Source organism: Phaethon aethereus (genome assembly GCF_964289735.1).
Source record: "Phaethon aethereus genome assembly, chromosome: Z".
Taxonomy (NCBI): domain Eukaryota; kingdom Metazoa; phylum Chordata; class Aves; order Phaethontiformes; family Phaethontidae; genus Phaethon; species Phaethon aethereus.
In genome coordinates, this window is record NC_138577.1 from 16344500 (window position 1) to 16357701 (window position 13202).

The window sequence follows — 13202 nt, forward strand, 5'->3', positions numbered from 1 at the left end:
CCCACCAAATGTCAAGAAGTACCATCATGAAAGTATTCTATATGGGATAGGAGGTGCTGGGGGAAGCTGTGTCCTGTCAGTATAGTCAGTCAAAGAAAAGTATGTATGCGGCCTCCAATTTAGCAATATCAAAACATACCTTAGTGCCATTGTAGGAAGATAGATATTCATAGAAATTAGATGCATCAAATGACTTACTCTGTATTTAAATAAACCACTTTCTCACACTAGAAAGCAAAATTCCCCTTCCAATCATCCAACTTCAAACAAACAAACTAAAAAATAATCTTACCTGCCCATGATCGAAATGCTGCCACTATTCCCATTTTACTAGCTAGGAACCGTGCTTCTCTGTCCTCCCTGTCATTAAAAAAACCAAATCATAGAATCATAGAATAGATTGGGTTGGAAATGACCTTTAAAGGTCATCTAGTCCAACCCGCTGCAACGAGCAGGGGTCACAATATGTCACAAGACAGTAAATTACTATACAACAAACAGTGCTACTAACATACCAAGTAAAAAGTAGTTAACTGGGATTTGAGATGGGGTATAAAATCCAGAGTATGTATGCATATATGTGTGTGTATATGAGTTTATGCAATGTGTAGGCACACACACAAAGATTAGGATTTTTAATTATTATTATTTTTCCTTTTTCAGGGGAGTTTCCATGGTACGAGGACATCACAAAGTAAACGTCTGTATGTTTGCACCTCTGCACCTCCACCGACAATGAGTCTACAGCAGGGACCCAAAGATTTGGACCTTATTCAGTTACCCAGAACTAAGCACCTAATGCCATTTTAGAATTTTAAAAAACTGAGTAATTCAAGTTGGAAGCAATCTCACAAGGTCTCTCGTCTGAACTCCTGTACAAAGAAGTTGTTAGCTATGAGGCCAGACCAGGTTATACTCAAGGCTTTATCCAGTTGGGTCTTGAAATTCCAAGGATGAAGGCTGCAGGACCTTTCCGCACAACCTAGTCCAAAACTTGACTGGCCTCACAGGAAGTTTCCCTCTCTTGTTTCAGTTTCTCTCTGTTGCTTCTTCTCCTCTCCACCAGTCACCATGAAGGGCCCTAGCTATGTCTTCTGGATAATATCTTCACAAGTATTAGAAAGGCTGCTATTCAGGACACAGGGGTGTCCGCCAACCTTCTCTTCTCCAGGCTTAACAAGCTCTTTTAAATCTTAAATGCTTACAGTATTTTAGGAAGTTGCATTCTAATCTACTGTATTCAACTTCAAGTAGTTTAGTATAAGCTCATTGCTTTTATTTTCACTTTGGAAAGAAAAATAGTTTAATTCCAATACTATGAACACAACTGGTAGCGCAAGTAGCAGAACTAACACTTACTTGAGTTGTCCTTCTGCTGTGTCTGGATTATGCCTGTAGTGAAAATCTGTGTAAGGAGCCAAAATTCGCTAAACAAAAGAAAGACATGCATTACTTTCACGTGATAATACAGTTAAATGGGTCTTGCCCCTTCTTCAGTCCCACTCCAATCTGTCATGTTATTCCTGCTTTATAAATCATATGCTCTTAGCCTAAAATGTTGTATTTTAAACATTTTGCACTAACACAGAGGGTGATATCTGAGATGAAAATTAGAAATTAAATATTCTATTGCAATGAAAATGTTTGTCACTAAACAAGTAAAACTGAACCCACCTCTAATTCTACATCTGCTCGCACATACTGTCGGGTCTTGGGATGATTAATGAGGTGCAAAACTGTAGTTATCAAAGCCTCATTTATTCGGCTTAGCTGACAATCAATCACATTTTTCAAGATGGTACTTAAACCACCCCGAAGAGCCACCACCTCAGGATTCTGAAGTGCTAAACAAAGAAAAACACGTCACTTTGGCCAGTGATAGGAAAGAACATTTCATGGCTTCCAGTATGACAAACTTCTTGTCTCTTTAGTACATGTATCTTTCTTCCTAAACACTGCTGAGGCACATGAAAGCTTTTAATGGAACTGACTGACATGAGGCATGAATTGAGATTTCGGATTAATTTATCATGAACAAAAATACTGGTCAGTCAGTCACCACTGTGCAGCAATTTCCTAACTTATTTCCAACAAGTAGTTGGAAATAATTTACAGTAGTTTCTGGATTTCCCCACAAAAGGTTTTGTGCTTCACTAGACTGAAACGGATAAAATATTTACACTAGAATATAAAAGAGTAACAGGTGGTTTATTTCTTTACAACTGAAATCTGAATCTTGAAAACACTGCTGAAGTTATTTCTCATTGATTGATCTTTTAAAAAAATTTAAAAAACAGCACCCACATACAAGTATGGGGAGTTAGTACAAACCACTGTCCAGATAGTCTTTACATGGACACAAATACTGACTTAAAGAAGCCAGCTAACCACAGTACCCACTGTAAAAATTTTTCAAGGAAGACGTTTTGTAATTCTCCAAATTCTTGTACATTTGCCAGCATCTCATGTATGGAATTCTCCCTACTTCCAATCCATTAGTTTTAAAAACATCAACTGCAGGAGGGAAACTTTTTAAAAGGTAAATTAAAAATTAGCAAGTCTTAAAGGAAAGAACAGCACCCAAGATGGTCAGGTACTTAAGAGATTTTGACTTCAAATTGAAGTGATTTAGTATTATATCAAACTAATGACTAAAATCCATGAAACTGACATTAAGAACATTTAACATCTAATTCATTATTAAACAAATATCCTTAATTATTTAAATGCAATCTATTTAATACAAATGCACAGAAGAGAATCTTAGAAAACTGATGACAACCATGTCAAAATTTTTCTTAATTAGCGTTCAGTTATCTTACCTAGTTCACAGATAATGGCTATACACGCTCGAACCATTCTGTCTCTTTCTTGAAGACCATCGCTTCCAACTGCTATCAAAGAATTAGTAATAGAACTGGGGAACAATGAAGCATTCACAGTGATCATCTGCCAAAAATGAAAGAAAAAGCCTTCTGGTCTCTTCATAATATTTCTCTAAATATACTCATAGATTTACCAGCATTCTGTATCCTAGATACAGCCAGACAGACGAGTCTGTATATTACTTTGTTCTATCCGACAAATCCCCAGAACTATTTCTTTTGTTCTTAATATTCTTCATTTGTCAATTTACTTTACCATTCTCTTCCTACTTCAGTTTTTTGTATTATTTTATCACAATAAGGAAGGGTTAAAAAGATGACTTTTGCAGAGAGAACTATCACCATTTTCTTCCTATTTTTTTTCCAAGAATTTCTTTATCAACCAAGAATGCTATCCAATGACAGAGTAGATTACAAACAATTCTAGAAGATTCATTCATACTGCCATAGCTTCTTCAATACTTATTCAACTGTTTAATTAGGCAAGACTAGAATCTCCTGTTTTGTAGGCAGATTCTTCGATTGCTGCAGACCACAAAAAAAGTGAGTCAATAGAAAAAGCTGCTATAGTATTTAGATGGCAACTGTCAGTAAGACTCCATATCCTCTTGTATAGTACCTGATCTTCCTAGAACTGCAGTGTAATTAAACGTCATCGTAAGTTCTATAGCTATGGCACAAAAAACACTCTAACGCCCCCCCCATTAAACACGTTAAACTGAAAAGCAAAGATGAAAACAAGACCTGCGTCCATTAATCAAGTCATTCTTGAAATTAAAAAAATTGCAATAAAATTTGGAACAGAATAGAATAAAAGATTTTAATAGCCAATGTTCATTTATACTACTGAAGAGCTCCTGCACCATGGAAATCCTCAGCTGCTAGTTTAGGACAATGAGAATTTACACTAGATTAATTAAAAAAAACCCCACTCCAAAACAACCAACCTATACCACCACTCCTCGTCCTCCCCTAAATGAGGCTTTGACTACAAAGGCTGAGTAACTGTTTGTTGACATTTTTTCATAGTTTGCAAAAATTAAATATACATAACTTCTACACTATGGAACATCAACATCAGTAAACAGATATATTACTAAGGAGGAAGTAGGTTTTCTGTCTGACTGCTTAAAAAGGGAACAACATAATTTGTTGTAGTCCACTGAACCATGTCACATTTTTTTCTACCAATAAATAAGTGAAATGTAAAAAAAATACTCAATATCCAAACACCTAAAAACTTGATGCTGGTTTCCTAAGGTTTTGTTTAACATCCTTTTGTTTCCAACACAAGCAGGCTTATCTTAATTATTTTTCCAAAATTGTTTTGTTCTATGTTCATTTACAGCTCCCTTAGATGTCTTACAGATATTTGTTCAAAGGGGATTAATTATTTCACCTTACAATCTTTGCAAAGGATGTTAAAATGAGAAGAGAACAACCATTAGGACAAATATTATCAAACACTTTAACAAGTTTCTTTTTAAGACATGTTTTTGAGAAACTTACCATACATAATGTTGTCACCCACAAAACAGGAAGCTTTAAGATAGGACTCTAAAGAAAAAACAAACTCTTCCCCACCCACACAATCTTTCACTTTTACAATGGCATGAAGTAACAAGAATTAGCAGCAGAATGGGTGTGCCAATCCACTCTACAAAATTAAAACTTTTTTCTTCTACTGATATTGGCATGCACTTAATGTAAGGACACAAGCAGCTGCTTATGCTGTTCTGATTCACTGTATCCTCTGGTTTTAAGACATGGGAAGGAAATATTTCTCTCTCTTAATATTCAATTCCAAGTATGTTAGTAGAATAAATACAGACTTTTGCATTTGTTTTCATTCTGATCTAGGTATTTAAATGCTGTTCTAAAGACCAAGGTGATACAAAGCTACTTCTAAGCAGCTATGATGAAATAAGTAACAAAGACTATGAATTTGGTCTTTAAAGATTGCTTTAAATAAGAGGAAGAAAGAAGGTGGTTCATGTTGTACTTAACCCTAACTTCTGCTTTGAAAATAAAACATACTGACTATTAAATGATAAAAAATTGTCTTACTGACTTCTACGACATGGAAAAATGCTTTCTGAAGCAACTTTATACCATCCTTTTCATGCCTGAAGACACTGCTAAATCACAAAGCTCTTACTAGGAAATGTACAGGTGATCACAGCCAAAAGAGACCGTAAGCACTCAAAGCCTTCCAAAAAAAAAAAAAAATCAGAAGCCAAGTTCGGAAAGTTTAAGATTGATTTTTCTTTTCTCTTCCTATACTACTTTATATATACTTTCCTATATTACCCCCCATTTTGTAAAACAAGTTTATCATTAAGTGCCTTTTATAAATTCATAAAACAGGATTCATATTTTATAATTTGTTCTTCTACTCTATGAAATGGATGAGAAGAAAGTGAAAGAATGTTTTAAACTTTATACCTATGCTATTCTTACATAGGCATTTTTGCTCTCCAAGATGAGTTTAAAGAATTGCGTCCAGACTTTGAAAGTGAAAATAATAGTTCTGTGATGCTGGTGGAACCCAGTTCAGCAATTCCATGGCTCACAGTAAATCATCTTCTGCACAAATGAATTAACTCTGATGGGTTATTTGCCATTCATTCTCCTCTTCTAGACCATTATGTAATCTTTTAGGAATCCTGGCATCAAACCACTGAGTCAGAGACATTGAGGGAGATGGAAGGAGATTAAGAAAGATGGGAAAAGGGAAAGAGCAGAGGAACAAAAAAGACAGTGTGAAAGTACAGAATGTGCCATTTAGGATGTGTGTCATTATTCCTTGCGACACAGAGTTTCTCAAGTACTGACTGCTCTATGCCAATGCATGCTTAACTGCTGTAGCCAGGTTGAGTGGCTTTTTGTTTGTCTGACGTTGTGTTTAAGAAAGAAGGATGTTCTAGCTAGCAAAAGATGTTAGGAAACATCTTTCATCAACATAGTTCTCAGCATCAAAGAATCACCAGTCTCCCTGTACAACACATACATTCCATGCATGGACATCCCATGCCCAGCATCCCTGTACAATGATAGAGAAAAATATTCCTTCAACTGATTATTCTAGAGATGGCAATTTGCGTAACTTCTCAAATGGCAGTAAATCACCCATCCTTGATTCACAGATGCTTGAACACACTATATAGTAATGTTACATCATTAGGTGTAACTTAATAATATGGTTCTTATACCCTTGCATTCATAATTTGATAATTTTCTCCAAAATCTTGTCCAGTATGATCTCTATCAAAGGAAAATTTAGCAGGATTTCTCTAGCCTACTTGAGGTTCTCAGTGGTAAGAGATTAAAATGAAAACAAGTCTCAGCACTACACCACCTTCTCTTTTGTGATTTATCAGCTATAATTTCTTCTCACTTGATAAAGGTAAGGTAAGGTATTAGAGACTGTGTGAAAAAAAAATGCCGATAGAGAAAACCAGGAGTCCACACAGCTGACTGGGATAGCTGATAAGACCATATACAGTTAGAGTTTACCTTTCTGACTAATCGAAGTGCTTGTGTTCTTTCTACTTCATTACTCTGCTGTATGTCAATGCACCTAAAATAGGTTTAAAAAAAAACAAAAACCAAAAGCAAATTACATTTTGGTTATAATAACACTAACTTTCACCTTAACTGTTAACATGTTGTGTTAATATTTATGCTGTTGAATAAACAGAAGAATAATATTTATGCAGTTGAATAAACAGAAGAAAAAGAATATTACAACTGTTTAAAAATTCTGCCTTTCAGCAAGCATACTCATGATTGGTCAATTAGCTTCAGTTTTTGTTTTTTTCAGTTATCTTCACTACAATTAAATCACTAGAACGTTCTCAAATATATAAAGGCAAGACATAACCACCACATTGGTGGTGTTGGGTTGACAGTTTGACTTGATGATCTTAAAGGTCTTTCCCAACCTTAATGATTCTGTGATAATGGCCTCAACAAGTATTTTCTGAGCTAGCTGCATTTGTCATTTCAAATGAGACTAAACAAGGTATTATGTTTTCCGTGTGTTCTCTGATCAGAAAAGTCCTTCTGCTCCAAACAAAATTGAGCAGCACACTAAAACAGCATGTATTTATGAACAGAAACACACATATCTACATCAGTACATTAAATACAACAAGATTTTAACAAAGGAAGCCCTAGAAATGCTAATATTTAGATCTAGTCATCATGCTGATCTTACCACATCGTTAGCTTGCCCTTTGGTATTCTTCTGTTGTGTCATGGGTTATACTTAGATTAGAAATTTTTGGGCATGAACTACTTTTTAGTCCTGACTTTGTAATAGATGCTCCAAAGTACTATGGTAATAAAAAGAATCAGAACAACTCACTTAAAACAACTTAAGACATGAAAATTATTGATGTTTCAATCCTCCAATAACACCACAGATTAAGTTATGATTAATGGCATTTATGACTGAAAACCAGACTTTTTTAGATTACTCATAGTATATCACATATAAGGACAGTATTTTATTTGGATTAGCTGGTGTGATGTATTATCCTTCTATTTTTAAAGGATATTAATCATAGTGAAGGAAAATGGCTTTTAGAAAACTACATACCAAGAATGTGAGAGGATATGAAAACAACTCTTCTCACCCATCTCAACCATGAAAAAGCAATTGATTTACAATGGTACAGTTCACAACAAGAAGTAAAAAAAATTACCTGGCTATCAAGTAATCCACTTTCAACCTTAGCACCTTCTGGAGAATACTGGAGTCTCGAATGAGATAGCGGAGGGCTCGCAATCCTGCTGCTCGCACCTCTTTTGCTTCATTTAGTAAAGCCAACCTCAGACTACGATGAAGAAAACAACGGGGATAAACAATGATTTAGCAGCAGCTAGACTTTATCATCTGACATCCAGCTACTACCTACTCATTTAAAATAAAAAGTCTGATTTTTAAGAAGAAATGTACTGCATTAATCTTCTAAGATACTCACCTATACAGACTAGAAGGCAAACCTTCACCCTGCCAGCAGATGTAGACAATATATTACTCTGAAAAAGCCACAAATCATTTTTTTTCCCCCCAAAGAACAGCTTGGACATCCATGAAATCATACATGACCAAGACTGGTATAGAACTTGTTATTTGACAAAACATGAGCACAGTATTAGTCCAAGAAAATTAAAAGGTAAAGAGCATTTCCTCCTCTGCTAGACTGACAACACATATGTATGAATCCTCAAAACAACATCTAGACACCTAACAGACAAATTTGCACCTGAAGTAATTACATGCGCCACTCACTGAAGATGTTATGGCACCATGCTATGTTTACATGAAATATGACAGTCATAACTTAAGCAGCACCACAGAGCACAGATTTCTACACATTTCATTTTAACAAATAACCAAAATGTATTTCTCATTAGACAGATTTTGAAAACATTTTGCTCACACCAAGGTAGACTTTCCTAAACGTAACTGTCCTCATAATGTAGTTTCCTAAATTCACTTTCTAGATAAAAAGAAATGAGATACTGAAGATCTCCAGAGATGGATTTTGAAAGTACTAAGTGACACATGGTCCTTTTGAAGGCCCTCAAAAGATTTGCCCCTTTTCCTTGACTACACAGAGTGGGGAAACTCCCAACCTCCCAGTGACATATTTTAGTAGGATTCTTGCAGTGGATATCTAAGAATGTAAATGCTTCAGCCAGTGAGACTGAATTTCTACCTATACAAATGGATTATTTTTTTTCTTTTCTTATTCTAGGATCATCATACATGGTAATCAGCTACTCCCAAGGCTAAAACCCTTCTAAATCTTACTGGAGATTAATGGGTCTATGTAAACATCCCTATAACAGGAACCTAATTCCAGGTGATATCTAGACAAAGTAGAAAAGCTGCAATACTATATACAGTAAACGATGAACAGATTATTACATTCAGCACCAAGCAGGGAATTACTTGAGGAAGACCATCTTCGGTGTAATATCGAACAGGATTCTTCACATAGAGAGTGCCACTAATTGCCTTTATTTATTTACTTTAAACTGAGCTAGAAGCAGATAAGAAACATTCTCAATACTGTGAGGTTAAGAAAAATTCTTCCTCTAAACAAAAGCTGAACTAGAGGAGAGATTTATTTCTGAAATCATTCAAGAAAAGAAGACAAGTAGCTCTTCAGTTGTGCTGAGCAGATAATAGGTATTCTTTAGATTATGAATCATGCTTTGTTTCTAGTTTTGCAGCTTTGCAGAGATGGAATTCTGAAGGATGAGCATATAAAATTCAGTTCTACTCATTGGTATTTTTCCATTTGGACTTTTACCTCACAATTTGCAGTTGGTTTGGATATGCCAGTTTAAAACACTTTAGCAGTTTCCTTTTAGAGCAGAAGTTAACCCATTACTCACCCGAACAGTATTGTTGCTATCTATGACACTTCTTACTAGGATAGCCAAATACTGAATCTGGATTTCCCCTCCCGCCCCATCAAGTAAAGTACATTACTTTTATATTTGAGAGGAAAATGTTTGTTGAGTGGCAAAGCAAAACAATCTTTGGACAAATAGTTTCCCAAAAGCAATTAATGCTTTGAAAGCTAGTTCTGCAACTCAGAAGAGAAGAATTTTCTTAATTTGTAGACAGAAGTTAATTTAAGAATTGGCAACAGTGAAACCATTACAAATGACAACACTATCATGAGATTCTACATCCAAAAGCAAGTGGTACCAAAAAGGGATGTGTCACTATCTTTAAATAGTGAGAATGCAATGAAAATATATGCCTACCCAGAAAGATATAGACCTAAAATAAAGGCCATAAAAATCTATAGAGGTCCCACAAAAGCAGTGACACATGTAAGTGTACAAGGCTGAACAAAAATCTTTCCATTAAAAGCAGAAGCTAAACAAAAATCCCCACTAGTCAATGACCAAACTGCAAAAACCTGAGAGAAACCTGACCTTATGAAGACAGTGAAGATAGATATGCTACAGCAGGCAGACAAAAATATGTAGGAAAACCTAAGTGCCTGTATGTTCTGACTTCTCAGGTGTACCACAAGGAGAAAACTTGAAAAATTAAATCAGACCCACATGATAACCCAAAAGGAAAAGGAATGAAGCAAATAAGAGATTGACAGAGGTATGACAGAAACAAGCATTTTCTTCAGCCGAAGTCATTGCTTTAGAGATCTGCATGAAGGTTCCTATCCTAAAGCTTTTTTTATTACACAAAATACAAGTTAGACTAGGAATTGAAAATGATGGAAGAATTGGAGGAAATCTAGCAGTAAGTATTGTCAGCAGCACACTAAGCTTCACATCTAAGCATTTGGAAAGAACATTAATATAAACTATCTGCATATATTCGCTAGCACCGTATTATAAATGGTAGTGGCCAAGACAGAGAAAAGGTGATTAACAGGTCTATACAAAAAGGATCCCAAAGGGCATGTTTATGATCCTAAAATAAAATCACCTTAAAATAAAACTGGCTAGCCATGTGAACACCCACAAGAGTTTACACAAACTATATTCTACTAGTCTTTTGAAATACTTGAAAGGAGTTACTACAATAGCGTATAAAAAGGCATAAAGTGTTGCTGAAGATTGTATTAAGGGATATAAAGAGATTATAGAGTGATGAAAAGTAGTATCACAAATAAAAATCTGAAAAGATTAATTCAAAGAGTGGAGGTGAACGGAAGACTTTTATCCTGACAATTTTTTGGCCTGATTCTGTCCAGGTTCACAATCTCCTTTTGTACGCAGTATTCAATACACAATTCTTGACTGGGGGGTGCAGGGGGTGGCAACAGAGAAATATAGGGGACAATGTTGTTTATATTAATGAGAATAGGACAGGGTTACGAGAAGCCTCAAGGGAACAGAAAAATTATCTGTATGCATAGTTAACAAGATGGTGAAGAAAATTCAAGACTTATTTGTGACTTCATGCACATCAAGACAAAAACTGTTATAAACCCGTATTACATGACTCTAAAATAGCCAGATCAAGAAAATTATTTTGATATGCACACTCCATGTGCATCTGTGGCTGAAAGTAACAAAAAGACATGATGATTGTATAAAGTAAGCACAATACTACCTGCTCCAGTATTTTAAGTGTCACAGAAATGAAAATAAGACCACATTAAGGCTGATAAACATTAAGACTGATATAAAAAGACTGGAAGAACTAACAAAGGATGCAATAAGAAAGGATATTCACTACCTATTACAGGATTATTCATTCTCACACCTTTTTCTAAAGCATCTCATCCACTTACTATAGAAGGATAACAATGGTTTTCACAAATCTCTGTTTGATCCAGCCAGGTAATTGTGAATATTTTGAATTTTGCTTTTACGGCCAAAGCCTCTTGGCACATTACTAAAAGACCTCAAAGGTTTCTGAGGCCTACCAATACTCCATTTTCTTCGTGGCTCAAGGCTTCCTCTCATCTGTCAATGGTATGAGTGCTCTGGGAACTGGGAAGACCCATCTACACTGGGAATGACAACAAAATGTGTCACTATTATCTCTATCTGCTGGCAGGAAGAAACTATAAACAGGCACCTGAACTAACAAAATTCTAAAATAAGAATGAGTTCTAAAAAACAGATCTCTAACTTGAGAATTGCAATTATTGCAGACTGCAATTGTCTTTGGTTTGGGTAAATATTCCATCAATGTTACTGACCCCAAACCCTAGAACTTTATAGGAAATCTATTAATTATTCTTGAAATCATTGATTCCCTTATAGTTTAATGCTTTAAGGATAGCCACTCACACTTCACAAATGCAGAAAACTCAAAGTATTTCTTGCATCCAAGTAACTTTTCATGTTTTCAAAAAAAAAAAGTATGTTCTGTAGAACAAAAAGGTTTGCCTACAGAAATCTAAGATAACGTTAGGAATATCAGCAGAGCAAGTTACAGAATTTGCATGTTATTGCCAAAGGAATACAGGTACTTAGCCTACTAGGAAGAAAATTAATTCTATCCCATCTAAAGCCAGGACACCTACCTGAAGTTCATTTCCAAAAGTAATTAAAAAGTTCAGTATTTGCAAGTTACTCTGAATGGCTGTATGCTGTATAGAAAAATAATCTGCAAACAGATTACTACTGCAGAATAGCTACAACTCTGTAAAGCAAAATTTTTAAATTCACCTGAAAAGTCTGTATTTCATGAAAACAATGCATCTTACAAATATTTCTGAAGAACTACCAATCAGCACTATTATGGTTGTTAAAATGTGCATTTTTGGGTGGTACCCTTGAGTTTGAAAATTATCACTATAGCAGAATAATCTACATATATGCATAAAAAATTTCCTTCTCATTTAAATCCAGAGAGGAACCATTGGACTGACCAAAGAAACACTAACCAAGATAATCTTCCTGCTATATGCCTATTTTTTTTTGAGAGGACATTTCCAGCATTTTTCTAAGTAGGAGGCTATTTTTCTTCATGTGTCTGTTGAGAACATTTTTATCTCTTCCTTATCAGTATCTGTAATTGTGTTTGGATTAGCAGATCTTTCTACAAACTTCTTCCTATAAAAACAAACACTAGTATTTGCATAACCTTTTAAGACTTGTATTTAGAAGCATTTGGTAAAGAATTCTGAATTCTGAAGTTACACTTTTAAGTGATCTTTAATCCCATCATAAAGCACTATAATAGATTACATAACTAAGATGATAAAGCTTACAGCAAAATATGCATACACAAAAATATACTAACATTTTTCAATTTTTTTAGTTCTAGCAAGGAAAAAACAGTTCTATTTAAGAAGACAACTTAAAATATTTCCATACGTTTTCCCAACATTTTATTTGAAGAGCAACTAACTTTTCTAAGCTTGCTTTCCTAAGTCAGATAACTAAATTGAAAGAACACAAAAATCATATTAAAATACTAGATCTTAGCTGTTTCTGTCACCAACACTAAGCTGGAGGACAAATTTACCAATGTCTGTGTAAAAACACGAAAGTTCTTGAAATAAGCATATAGTTACTTTTAACTGTCACAAATGGTAACAAATTATAGGAAAACTCCACTTGAAAGTACATACACAGAGCATTTTAGTAGCAGGGAAAGCAATGCTTCAGAGACATATACATAACAAATTCATATAAAACATTTATCTTTAAATCCTGATTCTACATCAAGAGTATGCTCCAAATTCTGTAGGAGCACATTTTTATGAAAAGTACTGAGATATTTAGAGGTATTTTTACACTTATGAGGAATTTAAAGAAATTCCCACTTTTAATTCAAAGGTTCCCCTCCACCTTTGCCTG

The 13202-nt window shown here is 34.9% G+C and overlaps 1 protein-coding gene across 1 annotated transcript in view; it reads right to left on the minus strand.

Annotated features, from left to right (window-relative positions):
• Positions 1–13202, minus strand: part of RICTOR (RPTOR independent companion of MTOR complex 2) — a gene marked incomplete at both ends in the record, with an annotated part of 89265 nt that overhangs the window by 45518 nt on the left and 30545 nt on the right. Inside the window, 6 exons of the mRNA XM_082013123.1 lie at positions 293–360; positions 1360–1427; positions 1675–1844; positions 2823–2949; positions 6402–6465; positions 7595–7726. Of these exons, the coding sequence (XP_081869249.1) occupies positions 293–360; positions 1360–1427; positions 1675–1844; positions 2823–2949; positions 6402–6465; positions 7595–7726 (629 nt within the window). The remainder of the gene's footprint in view (positions 1–292; positions 361–1359; positions 1428–1674; positions 1845–2822; positions 2950–6401; positions 6466–7594; positions 7727–13202) is intronic.